Consider the following 19,964-nt stretch of genomic DNA (forward strand, 5'->3'; position numbering starts at 1 on the left):
ACTGACTTCATACATTTCACCACTAATTTCCATCCTACTCTTAAATATACTTGAACCATCTCCGACATCTCCCTATCGTTTCTGGATCTCACCATCTCAATCACAGGAGACAGACTAGTGACCGACATCTACTACAAACCCACTGACCCCCACAGCTATCTAGACTATTCTTCTTCCCACCCTGTCTCCTGCAAAAAGTCTATCCCCTACTCCCAATTCCTCCGTCTATGCCGCATCTCGCCCAGGATGAGGTGTTTCACACTAGGGCATCAGAGATGTCCTAATTCTTTAGGAAATGGGGCTTCCCCTCTTCCATTATAGATGAGGCTCTCACTAGGACCTCCTCGATATCCCGCAGCTCCGCTCTTGCTCCTCCTCCCCCCATTCGTAACAAGGACAGAGTCCTTGTCCTCACCTTCCACCCCATCAGCCAGCGTATCCAACAAATTATCCTCCAACATTTCCGTCACCTCCAACGGGATCCCACTACTGGCCACATCTTCCCATCTCCACCCCTTTCTGCTTTCCGCAGAGACCGTTCCCTCCGTTACACCCTGGTCCACTCGTCCCTTCCTACCCAAACCACCCCCTCCCCAGGCACTTTCCCCTGCAACTGCAGGAGATGCAACACCTGTCCCTTTACCTCCCCCCTCGACTCCATTCAAGGACCCAAACAGTCTTTCCAGGTGAGGCAGAGGTTCACCTGCACCTCCTCCAACCTCATCGATTGTATCCGCTGTTCCAGATGTCAACTTCTCTACATCGGCGAGACCAAACGCAGGCTCGGTGATCGTTTCGCTCAACATCTTCGCTCAGTCCGCCTTAACCAACCTGGTCTCCTGGTGGCTGCGCACTTCAACTCCCCCTCCCAGTCTGACCTTTCTGTCATGGGCCTCCTCTTGTGTCATAGTGAGGCCCACCGCAAATTGGAGGAACAGCACCTAATATTTCGCTTGAACAGCTTACAGCCCAGCGGTATAAACATTGACTTCTCCAACTTTAGATAGCTCCTCTGTCCCTCTCTTCCCCTCCCACTGTCTTCCTGTCTCCACCTATATCCTTTCTTTGTCCCACGCCCCCTGACATCAGTCTGAAGAAGGGTCTTGACATGAAACATCACCCATTCCTTCTCTCCAGAGATGCTGCCTGACCCGCTGAGTTACTCCAGCATTTTGAGATACATTCTAATCAAGGGGCGGGATATGTCAGCGAACCGTCAGACCACAGTGTAAGTGGACGTGGAAGGAAAAGACGCTAGGAAATGGCGGAGATTATAAACAATAGACAATAAGTGCAGGAGTAGGCCATTCGGCCCTTCGAGCCAGCACCGCCATTCAATGTGATCATGGCTGATCATTCACAATCAGTACCCCGTTTCTGCCCTCTCCCCATACCCCCTGACTCTCATTAAGAGCTCTATCTAACTCTCTTGAAAGCATCCAGAGAATCGGTCTCCACTGCCTTCTGAGGCAGAGAATTCCACAGATTTACAACTCTTGAGTGAAAAGGTTTTTCCTCATCTCCGTTCTAAATAGCCTACCCCCTATTCTTAAACTGTGGCCCCTGGTTCTGGACTCCCCCAACATTGGAACCATGTTTCCAGCCTCTAGCGTGTCCAATCCCTTAATAATTTTATATGTTTCAATAAGATCCCCTCTCATCCTTCTAAATTCCTGTGTATACAAGCCTAGTCACTCCAGATTGATAGATTCTTGATTAGTAAGTGTAGGGGAAGAGAAGGGGGGATTACATTCCCAGAGTAGAGGTATCAAGGGATGGAATGGAATACTTTATTGTCACATGTGACAAGGCACAGTGAAGTTATTTGCTTGCATACCCATTTGTATGCAAATAGTAACCACATAAAGGGCGCTGACAAAGTTACAAAGTACCTACGCCCCCCACTCCGGGTCTTTCATTGTTCGTCGTCGTCGTCCCCCTCACGGTGGTTCCCCGTGCCCTCGTTGACAGCCGGTTGCGGGTTGATCCGTGAGGCACTCACCGACCCGTGAGACACTATCAGCCGCGAGGCTAGGTCGGCCCGGGTAGGCTACACTGCTCGGTTTTTCCTCGGCCTCCTGGGAGGATTAGAAAATAGGTGCAGGAGGCCATTTGGCCTTTCGAGCCAGCACATGTGGGGCGATATGCACCTACCGGGCAGGTTCCGGTCCACGGCGTGTTTCTTCGGCGGGTGAGTCGGGCCCACCGGGCGAGCGAGGACCAGAGGATATACGTGAGGGGAGATATCAATGAATTGTATTGAACTTTTCATTCAAGCTTTTAACTGACATTACTTCTGATGACATTGTAAAAATTATGTTTATTCCCTTGTATTTTTATCTCAGCATACCCTTCAGCAGCTTGTGTGCTCATATGGGACTGTGTTGACCTAGAAACATAGAAAATAGGTGCAGGAGGAGGCCATTTGGCCCTTCGCGCCAGCACCGCCATTCATTGTGATCATGGCTGATCGTCCACAATCAATAACCCGTGCCTGCCTTCTCCCCATATCCCTTGATTCCACTAGCCCCTAGAGCTCTATCTAACTCTCTCTTAAATCCATCCAATGATTTGGCTTCCACTGCCCTCTGTGGTAGAGTATTCCACAAATTCACAATTCTCTGGGTGAAAAAGTATCTTCGCACCTCAGTTTTAAATAGCCTCCCCTTTATTCTAAGTCTGTGGCTCCTGGTTCTGGACTCGCCCAACATTGGGAACATTTTTCCTGCATCTAGCTTGTATAGCATCCTTTTATAATTTTATATGTTTCTATAAGATCCCCTCTCATCCTTCTAAACGCCAGTGAATACAAGCCTAGTCTTTTCAATCTTTCTTCATATGACAGTCCAGCCATCCCAGGGATCAATCTCGTGATTGAGCTCAGTGTTTTTGTTTTATGTCCTTTTACACTCTCAATCTTTTTAATTTTTAAAAATATTTTTATATAAATCTGTCCTTTTTATGTTATTAACTGTCTATGTCCTTACTGATTTAAATTGTATTTTTGTTTAGACCTGTGTTTTTGTGAAAAGCACTTTGGGTTGCATTCAATTGTATAAAAAGTGTTATACAAATAAAATTATTATATAATTGGAATCTGAGGGGTAACTTTTTCACACATAGTTGGTAGGTGTAGGAAGTTGAGGTAGGGACTATCGCAACGTTTAAGAAACATTTAGACAGGCACATGGATATGATAGCTTTAGAGGGATATGGGCCAAATGCAGGCAGGTGGGACCAGTGATGATGGGACGTGTTGGCTGTTGTGAGCAAGTTCGGCTGAAGGGCCTGTTTGCACGCTGTAAATGTAAGGGGTTATTGTAGAAGGTAGGAGAATGGGGTTGGGAGGTAAAGATAGATCAGCCATGATTGAATGGCAGAGTAGGCTTGATGGGCCAAATGGCCTTATTCTGCTCCTATCACATTTGTACGATGCTCGTTTGAGACCTTTCGAGCGCCGGGGAGCATGTTTCTGACGGAAGGGTCGGCAACAGTTGCCCTGGAGACCCGGGTTCGGTCCCAACCTCGAAGGTTGCTTTTGTCACTGTGAGTCTCTCTCTCCCCCCCCCCCCCCCCCCCCCGGGTGCCCCCCCCCCGGGTGCTGCTGCCTTTTTCCTCCCACGTCTGTCTGTGAGTGGTGTGGGTAGGTTAACATGGGTCCATGCAGTAATGAGACCAATAAAACTGGCATCCTGAGTTTAAAAATAAATCACAAGGTGCTTGAACTCAGCGGGTCAGGCAGCAACTGGGTGGGGGAATGAATAGACACGGTTCTTTGGCGGTGAGTCGGGCGCACTGGGTGGGCGAGGACCAGAGGACATAGGTTTTGGATTGGGACCATTCTGCAGACTGATGGAATAGAATGGAAAAAGTTGTTCAAGGTGAAATTTGATCACTCCGATAACAGCCCTGTTTCTGATGCTGGAGCCTTGAGTAAAAGCAAAATGAAGTTCTGGAGGAACTCAGTGGGTCAGGCAGCACCTGTTGAGGGAATAAACGGAAGGATAAACACAAAAGAAGATCCACATGTATTTATTTTTAAATGTTTTCACAAATCAGTAACTAAATTTTAATTTAAATTGGCAATTTTGACAGAAACTAAACCTAGGCCAAAGCTTTGATGTCTGAGGCTTCCAAAGTAATGTTATGGATAGGGCTTACGTCTGTCCTTGTAAACCAATTACATTTCAAGACATGACTGTACGTCTTTGACTCGTTTCATGGCTCTAAAAGAATTGGCAAACTGGATTTGGCACAGGTAAGAAGGCGGAATTTTGTTTAGAAATACAAGCGCAGAAATAGGCCCTTCGGCCCACCGGGTCCGCGCCGACCAGCTATCCCCATATATTAACACGATCCTACACACACCATGGACCATTTTTACATTTACCAAGCCAATTAAGCTACAAACCTGTACTTCTTTGGAGTGTGGGAGGAAACCGAAGATCTCGGGGAAAACCCATGCAGGTCATGGGGAGAACGTCTACGGAGTTTGTACATTCTCCCCGTGACCACCGTGGGAATTGGAGCAGTAAATAGACAATAGACAATAGGTGCAGGAGTAGGCCATTCAGCCCTTCGAGCCAGCACCGCCATTCAATGCGATCATGGCTGATCACTCTCCATTAGTACCCCGTTCCTGCCTTCTCCCCATACCCCCTCACTCCGCTATCCTTAAGAGCTCTATCCAGCTCTCTCTTGAAAGCATCCAACGAACTGGCCTCCACTGCCTTCTGAGGCAGAGAATTCCACACCTTCACCACTCTCTGACTGAAAAAGTTCTTCCTCATCTCCGTTCTAAATGATGAGAACAGGTCCAGCTCTGGAAGATCTAGGCATTGAGGCATTCAGTTTGATATCCAGGAGTATGTTGGGAAATTATTTTTGCCTCAAGAAATATTGGCATCAGTTATTGAAGTCTCGAGACAAAAGAGACTGCAGATGCTCAAATCTTGTGAAAACACTGCTGGATGTAAGTTTTTTGGAAGATATTGCCCATGGGGCCGAGTTCAAACGGGAGATTATATCATTGTTCAAATGTTTACAATCTACTGTTTGGAACTTGCATTATATAAAGATAAACTTTTCACACTTCAAAATAGACAATTAAACATAATAGCGCACAGTTGGAATTCCACATCAAAAGTGTTCCGTTACACTTGGTAGGTAACTCGCATAGCTCCATACTCAAATTTCAAAAACATTAAACGTATTCAGATTAACCGGGCAAACTTGCTTTAGCAGGAGGTTGAGAGCAAGCTCAAAGTGAACCGTATTTAAATGAGCTCTTTTGCAAATAGTAACTATCCTTGGTGCAAATTAAATCTAACTTTTGAAATATTCTGCGTAACTTTCTATACTGAATATGCAAATGACATACAATTCATCTTGTCCTAAGGAAATTAAACTCGATATAAAGATCTTTGTATATTAGTTGTGTGGATCTTGCAATACAGATTGAGTGGGCACTTGAGGAAAGGGTAGAAAGGGGCTCTTCAGTCCACGCCAGCCAGTGATCACCCCGTACACTCGCACTGTCCTACACACGAGGGATGATTTACAATTTTACCAAAGCCAATCAACCTACAAACTTGGCCGTCTTTGGAGTGCGAGAGGAAACCGGAGCAACATGAGGAAACCCATGTGGTCACAGGATCGAATCTGGGTCTCTGGAGCTATGCCACTGTGCCCCACCCCAAACTTCCTTTGGTTGAGAGAATTTCTATCAATCGCTTGGGCTCATTTTTGACACTTAATCTGGAAGGTAGCTACATTAAAATAACCTGTTGAAACAGTAGTGATTTTGGCTGAATACATAGATACAAAACTTGCAACAGTTATATAAAACTGGATAAAATGTTGGTTCCAAAACAATAAAATAATGGCCTAACAGTTATGATGTACTTACCAAATAAAATTAGTTTATTTCTAGCTTATTTCAAATTGTTTTTGTAAACATTCTAAGATCTTATTTTGTGTTAATGTCCAATATAATTCTTACTCAATTTTGTCACTTAAATAGCATAGTGATATTTGCTACTCTTGGCATACCACTGAATATATATCAAGAGGTGAATTAGTCCACTGAATTTTATCAAGAGGTAATTTTAATGAATCAAAAATGCCAATATTTCTTGCAGGTCTCCACGGTACAGTGCACGTAAGTTTATCATTTGTTTTCAGCCTCAGAGCCTACTTGTATTTACTTCCAATGAATTCATGCCTTGTGTGCTTAGTTAAAAAATTTCAGCTACAAAGAAACCAAGTAATTCTTTTGACATGCATCAAAGTTGGAGAATGGATGTGCTTTAAACAATTTTGTTAATAAATAGTGTCTTCAAATAGAAATGAACACTGTTTCAGCTTGAATGTCTTCAATGCTCTGCACACAATTTTCTTAAGTTCAGTTTTGTCTTTGATCAGTTGAATATGTAACACTATATTTGCATTAAGCAAAATCTTTAATTCAAGCTTAAAGTACAATTACTAGATTTCCCTCTGGATCGAGCAAACAAATTCGACCACTGCTATGCATCCATAAAGGCCTCCCACTCCACTCCTCGGCCTCATTTCAGGAAATCTAATCACCAAGCTGTGCTTCTACTCCTTGCCTACAAACAAAAACTCATGCCGAAGAAAAGCAAGATCTCAAGCCGGAAAGGGTGCAGAGAAGGTATTGTCAAGCTGGAAAAGGTGCAGAAAAGATTTAGAAGGATGTTTCCAGGACTAGAGGGTCTGAGTGAAAGGCCGTGGTTGAGCAGGCTGGGACTCTATTCCTTGGAGCACAGAAGGATGAGGGGTGATCTTATAGAGGTGCACAAAATCATGAGAGGAATAGATCAGGTAGATGCACAGAGTCTCTCGCCCAGGGTAGGTGAATCGAATTAAGGTGAAGGAGAAAAGATTTAATGGTATCTGAGGGGTAACTTTTTCAAAGGGTGGTGGATGTATGGAACAAGCTGCCAGAGGAGGTAGTTGAGGCAAGGACTATCCCAACATTTAAGAAACAATTAGATAGGCACATAGATAGGACAGGTTTGGAGGGATATGGACTAAATGCAGGCAGGTTGGACTAGTGTAGCTGGGACATGCTGGCCAATGTGGGCAAATTGGGCCGAAGGGCCTGTTTCCACACTATCACTCTATGACTAAGCTTTGAACGAGTACGATGTCTAGTGGTGGACTTGACATCCACCATCATGAAGTGCTTTAAGAGGCTGATTATGGAACACATTAAATCCAGTCCATATATTAATATATCAATATTAATATCTAATTAATATTAGATATTAATTCTAATAAAAATTATAAGAATTCTCTTATAATTCAAAGAATTATAAATCTTTGATGTATAATTGGTGTCCAATTATAACACCAATAATTGGTGTTATTGACACCAATAACTCCCCTGGTGTCTAGTTATTGCTTATTGTTCAATTATATTTTTATTCTGCTTCATTCATGTTTGTACATGGTACTAGTATAACTGGGACATGTTGGCCGGCGTGGGCAAGTTAGCTCGAAGGGCCTGTTTCAACACTGTTATCACTCTATGACTCTATATGTACATAGTATTTTGGCAAATTATATTCCTATACTTCAGGCAGTGACAATTGGACTGATGTGACAAGTTTCAAATTCAATTAGTGCCTCGGGAGGACTCCATTAGATCCTGGGAGAATTTAGGTCCACAGATGATTAGTTTTCTGAAGTTAAACCACTGGAGCCCGACCTTCAACACTTTAAAATGTTGAAGTATCAAGGTTTGGAGACGCATAAGAGTCCTCAGTTGACCAACAGAATAAATAGTCATTTTTGAATGCAGTTATTTTGCTGATCTGTATTCATTCAAAAACACAAACTAGTTCACAGCTATGTCAGATGCACAGTATTACTGGCCTTTAAATAGAATCCCACAAGGCGGCACGTTGGCGCAGTGGTAGAGTTGCTTCCTTTCAGTGCTTGCATCGCCGGAGTTCGGAGGTTCGATCCCGACTAAGGGTGCTGTCTGTACGGAGTTTAGACGTTCTCCCCGTGGCCACGAGGGTTTTCTCCGAGATCTTCGGTTTCCTCCCACACTCCACAAAAGTACAGGTGTGTAGGTTAATTGGCTTGGTGTAAGTGTAAATTATCCCTAGTGTGTGTAGGGTAGTGGTAATGTGCGGGGATCACTGGTTGGCGTGGACTCGGTGGGCAGAAGGGCCTGTTTGCGCACTGTATCTCTAAACTAAACTAAACCGCTTTAATATATACCTGTGCAGTATTATCATACTGCATTGGTAGAGATGAGAAGATCAGAAAATAAAAAAATTGGCTAGATATTTATATGTCAAAACTCAAATGTATAGAAAAAAATCACAGAGCACGGTTCCAGGCTGTAGAATGTATTCTAAAACACTGAAATGCTGTACCAATTAAATACAGTTTTGCTGAAATAATATATATTACAACTCTGTACATAGTCAAACAAAAACACTACAAAGGGAAAATATATACAAAAAAACTAATTCAGCAGCTCTTGAGAAAGTCCCAAGTTTTTCATTGTTAAAATTAACAGTCGACCTTTCATGATCACATTTCTCCAAACAGACTGACTCTTAAGTACCTACAATTTTGCACAACTCTATGTACACTGGATGGCTTTTAAAACAGTCTTTAAAACAGATACCTTTACTGCATGGGATGCAGTAAACCTTTCAATTATATATAATCCTGTGCATAAATTATTTTAACCATATCATCCAATGAGATGTTTCATTATATATACAACATTGTTGCAAAATGTACCATTACTTTGCATTCTTCAGCAAATGCACGCACACATACTCATAATCCATTACAACAGATCTTCTGTCTGTCCCTACATTCTTGCAGTAATACTGTTCAAGCACTAAACTGCCAAAAGGTAAATCAGACTACAGGTGTTTAGACTTGTAACATACAAAGCTTCAAGCTACAGGTCCAAGCTAGTAATTGAACCAGGACCCATGTGAAGCTAAATCAGCAGTGGTAAACATTGGAAGACGACAACTTTATAGAAGAATCAGATTTGTTTAAATGTGCTTATCAGACAACAGAAATAAGGCAGCATTATACAGAGTAACAAAAACACGCCACAAGTTAATAAAATCAAAAAGGCCCCTACAGCCTAGAACACAATTTTACGAAGGTCAAAATTAAAATTAAGAGGCTCCTGACTCTAATCAAGATCTTTGGTAATTATGGACCAATTTAGAGATCTTTGTGATTTGCATCCAAATTATTTCTAACAAAATACCTATTTACTGATTCATCTCAAGTTACTTTAATGCAGAAGGTGATGCTCCCCTGGCTGAAGTTAAGGGTATTTTGCATAGCCGAGCCACTTTTTAGTGTACTTTTGATGTGTTACCAGCAAATATACTTCTTTTTGTTTTACAAAAGGCAAAATATTAAAGTTTTATTCTATCCTCTATATCACAGAGTAATATAAACAAAAACTGTACATGGTATAAAATGCTCAAACAAGAGGCCTATACAGTAATGTGTAATAAGTGCAAATGGTGCAGTTCAGTTAGTCCAGGATTTTCTGTAGTTCTGCTTCTTGGAGGATGCAGTGACTCCTGATTTGTGAAGTGCTGTTGCTTCAGGTTTGCTGGATGGGGTCACCTGCGACCTCCCAAGATTGACACTTCTGCGCTTCTCATGACCTGTGGACGACGGCCCTTCAGCGAGGTTGCTGTGCCGTTTTACAGTGTGGGAGACCTGAAGAAGCCGGTTCGGGCGAACAAAGACACCACAACATGGATCGCAGCGGAAGTATTCCTTTCCGTGAATGCTGCCTTGATGTTTCCCTGCGTGAGTTGTGAGTGGGGAGACAAAAAACAGCGCTGAAACGTCTTCTTCCCTGAAAGATTCACAGTAACCAACAAAAACTGGATGTTTTCAAGAGAGAGTTAGATTTAGCTCTTCGGGCTAAAGGAATCAAGGGATATGGGGAGAAAGCAGGAACGTGGTACTGATTTTAGATGATCAGCCATGATCATATTGAATGGCGGTGCTGGCTCGAAGGGCCGAATGGCCGACTCCTGCACCTATTTTTCTATGTTTCTATGTGTCTAAGGGCGGCAAAATGGCGCAGCTTGTTGAGCTGTTGCCTCACAGCACCATACACCCGGGTTCGATCCCGACCTCAGGTAATAATAATAATAATAATAATATTCATTTATTGTCATTGCAACGAGTACAATGAAATTAAAAAATAGCCAATCCTGACGGTGCGTACAAACATATATGCAATAAATGCAAAAACAAATAAATACATAAATACAATTAAATACAATTATATTAAGTACAAGATTTTTTAACGGTGTTGCCTAGTGCAAAGGTAGTGTTCAGTTCTCGTATGGCCCTGGGGTAAAAACTGTTCTTAAGTCTGTTTGTTCGGGATTTGATCGACCTGAAACGTCGACCAGAGGGCAGATGAACAAACAGACGGTGGCCGGGGTGGGATGGATCTTTTATTATTTTGCCTGCTCTACTGAGGCAGCGTAGGCTGAACAGGTGCTCCAGGGAGGGCAGTGAGCAGCCGATGATCTTCTGGGCCGTCGTGATGACCCTCTGAAGGGCCTTCCTGTCCTTTTCTGAGCAGCTGGCATGTGTGCATCTGGCTGGCTGAGCGTCTGTGTGGATTTTGCACGTTCTCCCTATGACCGCATGGGTTTACTCCCACATCCCAAAGCCGTGCAGATTTGTAGGCTAATCGGCCTCTGTATGTTGTCCCTAATGTGAAGGGAGTGGATGCCAATGTGGGATGACATAGAACTAGAGTAAACAAGTGATCGAAGGTTATAGACAATATGTGCAGGAGGCCATTCGGCCCTTCGAGCCAGCACCGCCGTTCAATGTGATCATGGCTGATCATTCTCAATCAGTACCCCGTTCCTGCCTTCTCCCCATACCCACTGACTCCGCTATCCTTAAGAGCTCTATCTAGTTCTCTCTTGAATGCATTCAGAGAATTGGCCTCCACTGCCTTTTAAGTCATAGAGTCATAGAGTCCTGCAGCACAGAAAGAGGCCCTTCGGCCCATTGTGTCCGCGCCGCCCGTTACCAAACACAGTCTAATTTTAATCCCATTTTCCCGCATTTGGACCGTAGCCCTGAGGCAGAGAATTTGAGGCAGAGAATTCCATAGATTCACAACTCTCTGACTGAAAAAGTTTTTCCTTATCTCAGTTCTAAATGGCCTACCCCTTATTCTTAATCTGTGGCCCCTTGTTCTGGACTCCCCCAACATTGGGAACATGTTTCCTGCCTCTCACATGTCCAACTCCTTAATAATCTTATACGTTGGCGTAGACTTGGTGGGCCAAGGGCCTGTTTCCATGCTGTAACTCAACTAACCAAAAACAAAACATTTAAGAAAGTATAACACGTGGACTCTACACTATCTAGCTTTGGAAAAAATCGATTGCCTGAAAAAAATAGACCGGGTAAATGTAGAGTCTTTTGCCCAATATTGGGGAATCAAGAACAAGAGGACTTAGGTTTAAGGTAAGGGAGCAAAGATATAACATGAACCTGAGGGGTAACATTTTTACATAAATGGTGGTGGATATATGAATGAGCTGACAATCAGGTAGTTGAGGCAGGTACTATAGTTACATTTAAGAAACATTCGGACAGGTACGTGCAGTGAATAGGTTTAGAGGGTTACTAGACCAAGTAGACCCGTTGGGCCCAAACCTCTCCTGCATTGGTGCAGCACCCTCTCCTCCCCCCCCCTCCCCTCCCCTCCCCCCCACTCCATCCCCCTCAACCCTCCTTATCCTCCCTCCTCCCCCCTCCCTCGCTCCTCCCTCCCTAGGAGATAGATTTAAACTTTAAAATGTGAATAACTTAAAAAATATAACACCGATATCAATGAAACTTCTTCCATTAGCACCAAAGGAACGACGGTGAGTAAGGTGGGCCTTAAATTGTTGTGCTATCGTGTACCGTTTTGGCTGTAGTTCAGGAACAAACAAACAAGAGTTTTAGTATATAGATGGGTCAAACGCAGGCAGTGTAGACATGGGGCATGTTTGTTGGGCTAGTTGGGACGAAGGGCTTGTTTCCACGCTGTATGACACTGACTCAATAGACAATAGGTGCAGCAGTAGGCCATTCGGCCCTTCGAGCGAGAACAGCCATTCAATGTGATCATGGCCGATCATTCACAATCAGTACCCCGTTCTTGCCCTCTCGCCGTACCCCCTGACTCTATCATTAACAGCTCTATCTAACTCTCTTGAAAGCATCCAGAGAATTGGCCTCCACTGCCTTCTGAGGCAGAGAATTCCCCAGATTCACAACTCTCCGAGTGAAAAAGTTTTTCCTCATCTCCATTCCTACACCTTATTCTTAAACTGTGGCCCCTGATTCTCCCCCAACATCGGGAACATAGACAATAGACAATAGGTGCAGGAGTAGGACATTCGACCCAGCACCACCATTCAATGTGATCATGGCTGATCATTCTCAATCAGTACCCCGTTCCTGCCTTCTCCCCATACCCCCTGACTCCGCTATCCTTAAGAGCTCTATCTAGCTCTCTCTTGAATGCTAGAGCTCTCTCTTGAATGCTAGTTTCCTGCCTCTAGCGTGTCCATTCCCTTAATAATCTTATATGTTTCAATAAGATCCCCTCTCATCGTTCTAAATTCCAGTACATACAAGCCCAGTCGCTCCAGTCTTTCAACATACGACAGTCCCGCCATTCTGGGAATTAACCTAGTGAACTTACACTGCACTCCCTCAATAGCAAGAATGTCCTTCCTCAAATTTGGAGACCAAAACTGCACACAGTACTCCAGGTGTGGTCTCACTAGGGCCCTATACAACTGCAGAAGGACCTCTTTGCTTCTATACTCAACTCCTTTTGTCATGAAGGCCAGCATGCCATTAGCTTTCTTCACTGCCTGCTGTACCTGCATGCTTACTTTCAGTGACTGATGAACAAGGACACCCAGGTCTCTTTGTACTTCCCCTTTTCCGAACTTGACACTATTCAGATAATAATCTGCCTTCTTGTTCTTACCACCAAAGTGGATAAACTCACATTTATCCACATTAAACTGCATCTGCCATGCATCTGCCCGTCACCCTGCATCCTCATAGCATCCTCCACAGTTCACACTGCCACCCAGCTTTGTGTCATCTGCAAATTTGCTAATGTAACTTATAATCCCTTCATCTAAGTCACTAAAATGTACTCGATTCCAATTCCTAATTGTTGATCACATAACTATTATTCTAAGGATTAATTGAATTGCCCAACAAAATGAATTAAATAGTCAGTGTTCTTGAGGTGCACAATTGCTGAAGGGTTAGAAGATGTAAAGGAACAATGAATATTAACAGTGGAAGACAGTACGAAGGATCTGGCAAAATGCCAGTCTTGGGTTAGATGTCATTGCAGGAACAGGGGGCCATTCAGTACCTGGTCAGTTTTCTCATTCGATTCTTGACAATAGGAAAGATATTGTCAAGTTTGAAAGGGTTCAGAGAAGATTTATGAGGATGTTGCCAGGACTAGAGGGCCTGAGCTTTAGGGAGAGGTTGAGTAGGCTGGGTCTCTGTTCGCAGGAGGATGAGGGGTGATCTTATTGAGGTGTATAACATAATGAGAGGAATAGATCGGGCGGATGCACAGAATCTCTTGCCTAAAGTAGGGGACTCGAGGACCAGAGGACATAGGTTCAAGGTGAAGAGGAAAGACGTAAAAGGAATCTGAGGGGTTACTTTTTCACACAAAGGGTGGTGGGTGTATGGAACAAGCTGCCAGAGGAGGTAGTTGAGGCTAAGACTACCCCAACGTTTAAGAAACAGTTAGACAGGTACATGGATAGGACAAGTTTGGAAGGATATGTGCCAAGCGCAGGCAGATGGGAATAGTGTAGCTGGGACATGTTGGCCGGTGTGGGCAAGTTGGTACGAAGGGCCTGTTTCCACACTGTCACTCTATGACTCTATGATTCAATTACAATTGATTAATATTATCACGTATCAAAAATTTTGTAAATGCAACGGGGGCATGTTACTACTCACCAGCCGGAGTATCAAGCTCAACCCCAACCCAGACTCCAGCAGAGAAATCCACTGCACCAACATATCGAATGGTTCCATTCTTGTTGTTTCCAACGGATGCACGTTCATCCAGTGTGATCCAGCTTGGTAGAGGGTCGCATTGCTCTGCAGAATTACCATCTTCAGCGTCTGATAAATCAGAAAGGTTCCTCATACCGTTATCTGGGCTGGTGGAGTTATCGGAGGCTTCTTCATGATCAGCTTCTCCACAAAACACTGGGGTCTCCATGGCGTTTGCTAACCTATTATCAAGGACTGTTGTCTGCGCTTGTTTGTGGGCAATGCCGCACGAATCTTCGGGAAGCTCAGAAACGTCATTTGTACATTTCACCTCAGGACTTTGCCACTTTTCGTCCAATTCTAGGCTGTCCACAGAAAGTCTGTTCGAGTCATCAGAGGAACCTGTACTGTACACCATGGGTTCATCTGGTAGCTCAAGATCCTTCCTTGTGTCCTCACAACCCTGAAAATCTGTGAAATCCTGGCTGCTGAAAATGTCTACATTCATTATCGAATTGAAAACATCAGGTCCTCTCTCTTCTACTCTGCTTTCCTGTGGGCTTATTGTATACATGCAAGACGACGAATCTGATGCATTTGTATCTGAGAAGGTTCTATAAACTAGTATAGATTTAGACTCAATGAACTGTTGCAATACTGAGGTATCTTTCAATAAGGCACAATTATTTGCGAGGGATGTGCTCTTTTGCATGTCATTTAAATTTCTGTTCTGTTCCTGATCTCCATTTTCCTTCTCAGAAGATAACTTTAAATCAGATACACTAGTCTGCAGCACAGTACTCTGCAGTTCAGAGTCTCGTGACTGATTACTCATTTGGTCTGTGTTCTCCGCACCAGCAAATGCCACATCAGAGAGCGTTGCATTGGAAGCACTATGGGAGAAGTAACCACTAGTCATACTGCTGGTAGTTGGACTCCGAGAGACTTCATTGTCGTGGAATCGAGAACTGAGGAATTCTGGCTTAGAAGAGAACAAATCTCTGCTTTCGAGGCTTGCATTATATACATCAAAGTCCGCAAAATCTTCAGGAATGTATGCTTGGAAACCATGACAGTGCTGAGAATCACTTGTTTTCTTTCTGAGGTTCTCCACTTCGTAATCCTCCTCCTCCTCCTCAGAGTCCTAGAGCAAGAATATTTGCAGAATGATCATATTTCTGCACTTTACCACAAAGTCAGAAAGTTAGTGTCATATAAATTTATATATTTAGGTGAGGAAGCATGGTGGATCAGAAAGGACACATGGTTTCTGGTTGGATTATTGAGTTACAAAATGTATCCAATTAAAAGCTGTAACGGAATTATAATCTTGCTTACATTGCAGTAAGTAATTCTTCGACTTTCTTTATTTAAAATGTCGCTGAAGTGTCCTGATCACTCTGTGTCTCCTGTGCAAGCCAAAAATGATAGACCCAAGTGATAAACTGACAATTCATGAATGTGATTTTGAGTTGAGAAATGGATGCACATGGTCAAAGTGCAAATTATGTTATGCAATTTATTAAATACCAAAGGACATTCAGTTGTTTAAATTTCATAATATAATGCACTGAACTCTGTTAAATGCCAAAGAGTATTTAGGTGCATAGAGTATAATTTTAGGACATAGCAAAGACTTTATTCTGCATGTCCTTGAGTTTAGAATTGAGATTCCTACATCACAAAGATTCACTAATAAGGAAGGTTTTGGTAGCGTGTACTGCAAGGTTGCAACGACTGAACTGATTTCAAGTGCTTTTCTGACACATGCTTCGTCACCTTAAAGTGTGAAAGGTAAATAATTCATCAAGTTTAATATTAGATAATGGTGGCACCATTTCCCCCAACGTCAGTTGAAGAATACCTGCAGCAGTGAATGGTAGGATCTCAACTCCTTTTAAGTTTAGACTTTAGAAATGCAGCGCTGAAACACCACCAAGTCCGCGCTGACCATCGATCACCCCGTACACTAACCTACTCACACTCGGGAACATTTACAAAGTTACCAAAGCCAATTAGCCCACAAACTTGTACGTCTCTGGAATGTGGGAGGAAACCGGAACACCCGGAGAAAAACCACGCGGTCGCAGGGAGAACGTACACCATACAGGCAGCACTCGCTAATTAGTTTGCAGGAATCTTGCCGATGCCATTTTTTCGTAAAGGCAAGACTTGGATGGGGTAGGGAAAAAGAGAGGAGGTTTGTTTGTTAGCATGGTTTTAGAACATCACAAGCATTCATAAAAAGGCAGAACATGGTTTTTGAGAAATTATAGAAGCCATTATTTTTGAGGAAAATATAGAAAGTAGGAAATAAGACATCTTTTGGTGATGTGGATTGATGAAGAAGTATTGATCACAAATATATAGACGTTTGCCCTCTTATCCCTTTCATCTATCCAAAATGATTGATGAAACAATATAGGAAGAAAGCTAAAGATCTCTCTCTACCTGCTCCGTGTTCTCTTCTATCAAAACATGAAGTAAAATAAAGGAACAATAATAAGAGACAAATGATGGTTGGACTCTTCCACACAAGGTGTTAAAATGAAAGGACTTTGTAAAATGAAGGTCGCCAGGTCCCCTGTGTAACTTCTTCAAAATTTTGCCAAGTAATGACATATTTGGCACAGATACAGATTGCATATGGACTCAGGGGACTGTTCTGTACATTCTGTACTGATCGGGGGCGATTGTGCTTATGTACTGGGATAGTCCTGCTGAGCTGCATGCAAGAAAAATATATTTCACTACACCTGCTGCATGCACAATAAAGAAACCCATTGAACCACCATTGATAGATGCCGTGGAAAAGGGTGATTCTTGGCCATTGCCTATCAAAGTTCTAGCCGTCAAAATGTGAAAAATAAGTTGACAAAAAACCCCAATTAATTTTGGAGTCTTCCCTATTAAGTAATCGAGCAGATAACCTGGATGTAATTACTAAACGTTATCAAAAGAGTGGTATATCAATATCTTTAAATTTACTTCCATATTTTCTCCCCCAACTGATTAAATATAACAGGTGCCATGTCATATCCATTTTAAATCTTGATGAATTGCTCCCAACATGATTTTAGAATAGTGCAATTATGTGATTAAAATAATTTCAGAGACGAGACGTTATTAATAATGTAGAATGCTAATCATACACCGAGCAATATTGGAATCACAGAGCTAAGCAAGCTGAGAAAAAGCCGAAGGCAATTAACTTTCCTCTTATTGTAAATCCTCCTTTTGTAAACATTTGTTCTTTGTATAGAACAAAAATTAAAAACCAATCCACGTAGTTTTGTGAAAATAAGAAGAACTATATTAAAAAGGGCATTATCTTCTCAATGATGAATTCTGGGCATCAATTAGGGAATGATTAAATAATTCAATAATTTAAACCATGGCTTTTTAATAAATATGAAAGTTATCAGTATTGGTAAGGTAATATTCTTGTGAGCATATGTTTAGTTTAGAGAAACAGCGTGGAAACAGGCCATGTTTAGATCAGCCAGGATTGAATGGCAGAGTAGACTTGATGGGCCGAATGGTCTAATTCTGCTCTGGTCAATTATGAACATGAACTTATGAGGCCCTTCTGCCCAACAAGTCGGCGCAGACCAACAATCACTGTACACTAGTTCTATCACACACAGTGGGGACAATGTACTGAAGCCAATTAACCTACAAACCTGCACGTCTTTGTAATGTGGGAAGAAACCACAGCACCCGGAGAAAACGGGGAATTACAGACCAGTAAGCCTGACTTCCGTGGTGGGAAAGATGCTGGAGTCAATTATTAAAGAGGTAATAACGGTGCATTTGGATAGCAGTAAAAGGATAAGTCCAAGTCAGCATGGATTTATGAAAGGGAAATCATGCTTGACTAATCTTCTGGAATTTTTTGAGGACGTGACAAGTAAAATGGATGAAGGGGAGCCAGTGGATGTAGTGTATCTAGACTTTCAGAAAGCCTTTGATTACAAAACATGGTATTGGGGGTAGGGTGTTGACATGGATAGAAAATTGGTTGGCAGACAGGAAGCAAAGAGTTGGAGTAAACGGGTCCTTTTCAGAATGGCAGGCAGTGGCGAGTGGAGTGCCGCAAGGCTCGGTGTTGGGACCGCAACTGTTTACCATATATATTAATGATTTGGATGAGGGAATTGGAAGCAACACAAGCAAGTTTGCGGATGACACAAAGCTGGGTGGCAGTGTAAACTGTGAAGAGGATGTTAGGAGGTTGCAGGATGACCTGGACAGGTTGAGTGAGTGGGCAGATGCATGGCAGATGCAGTATAATATAGATAAATGTGAGGTTATCCACTTTGGCGGCAGAAACAAGGAGGCAGATTATTATCTCAATGGAGTTATGTTAGGTAAGGGGGAGGTGCAGCGAGACTTGGGTGTCCTTGTACACCAGTCACTGAAAGTTGGCGTGCAGGAACAGCAGGCAGTGAAGAAAGCTAATGGAATGTTGGCCTTCATAACAAGAGAATTTCAGTATAGGAGTAAAGAGGTTCTTCTGCAGTTGTATAGGGCCCTGGTAAGACTACATCTGGAGTAATGGTCTCCTAATTTGCGGAAGGACATCCTTGTAATTGAGGCAGTGCAGCGTAGGTTCACGAGATTGATCCCTGGGATGGCGGGACTGACATATGAGGAAAGATTGAAAAGACTAGGCTTGTATTCACTGGAGTTTAGAAGGATGAGATGGGATCTTATAGAAACATATAAAATTATAAAAGGACTGGACAAGCTAGATGCAGGAAAAATGTTCCCAATGTTGGGCGAGTCCAGAACCACGGGGCCACAGTCTTAGAATAAAGGGGAGGCCATTTAAAACTGAGGTGAGAAAAAACTTTTTCACCCAGAGAGTTGTGAATTTGTGGAATTCTCTGCCACAGAGGACAGTGGAAGCCAAATCACTGGATGGATTTAAGAGAGAGTTAGATGGAGCTCTAGGGGCTAGTGGAATCAAGGGATATGGGGAGAAGGCAGGCACGGGGTATTGATTGGGGACGATCAGCCATGTTCACAATGAATGGTGGTGCTGGCTCGAAGGGCCGAATGGCCTCCTCCTGCACCTATTTTCTATGTTTCTAAAACCCACGCGGTCATAGGGAGAATGTACAAACTCTGTACAGACAGCACCCATAGTCAGATTTGAGCCCGGGTCTCTTCCGCTGTAAGGCAGCAAGTCTACCATTGGACCTATTTGCCACTCAATTGTTTGTGATAAAGAGATAAAAGTGTGATCACATTCTAGGTACTTGGTGATGTGGAAGAGGACATGAAAAAAATACTCTGCGAATACATTGCAAATATCTGCAAATGCAACAGCATGAATCAAACAATTTTCTGGAGTCTATTCTCATCTGCATCAAAATCATGAAAAAAAGTTTCCACTGAGTTTCTAGGTGAATTAAAAAAAAGATTTATTGAGGATGTTTGGGCGATTTCATCATTCAACGGATGAGTGGAAAAATTCCATGCATGTGATTTGGCAAGAATACATTATATCTCACAATGATCCTTGCGGAACACCGTTAGTCACAGACCTCCGGAGAGAATAACACTCCTCTACCACAATGCTCTCTCTTTTATGGAAGGCATCACAAAATGCTGGAGTAACTCAGTGGGTCAGGCAGCATCTCTGGAGAGAAGGAATGGGTGACGTTTCGGGTCGAGACCTTCTTCATACTGGCTGCGATGCGCCGGCACCAGCAGGCCCTGGCTCTGACTCATTCAAAATCAGCATCTGCAGTTATTTTTCTACACTCTTTTATGGCAGAATCATTTGCTTGCTAAATCAAATGGTGGCACAGTGGCACATCGGTAGAGTTGCAGCCATTTCAGCGCCA

General features: G+C 42.9%; 1 protein-coding gene across 5 annotated transcripts in view; it reads right to left on the minus strand.

Moving 5' to 3' along the window:
* Positions 1-7,930: 7,930 nt before the first annotated feature.
* The window catches only part of kif13a (kinesin family member 13A), a 269,942-nt gene continuing 257,908 nt past the window's right edge, over positions 7,931-19,964 (minus strand). For 3 of the 5 annotated variants that reach the window (XM_078414771.1, XM_078414778.1, XM_078414761.1), the window contains 2 exons: positions 14,071-15,253; positions 7,931-9,833 (listed from right to left, as the gene is read on the minus strand). In XM_078414771.1, coding sequence (XP_078270897.1) covers positions 9,550-9,833; positions 14,071-15,253 — 1,467 coding nt within the window. In that variant the 3' untranslated portion in view covers positions 7,931-9,549. Of the gene's footprint in view, positions 9,834-14,070; positions 15,254-19,964 lie in introns of those variants that run through there. The other 2 variants (XM_078414795.1, XM_078414786.1) reach the window with 1 other exon arrangement.

This window comes from Rhinoraja longicauda, chromosome 2, assembly GCF_053455715.1.
Source record: "Rhinoraja longicauda isolate Sanriku21f chromosome 2, sRhiLon1.1, whole genome shotgun sequence".
NCBI lineage: Eukaryota > Metazoa > Chordata > Chondrichthyes > Rajiformes > Arhynchobatidae > Rhinoraja > Rhinoraja longicauda.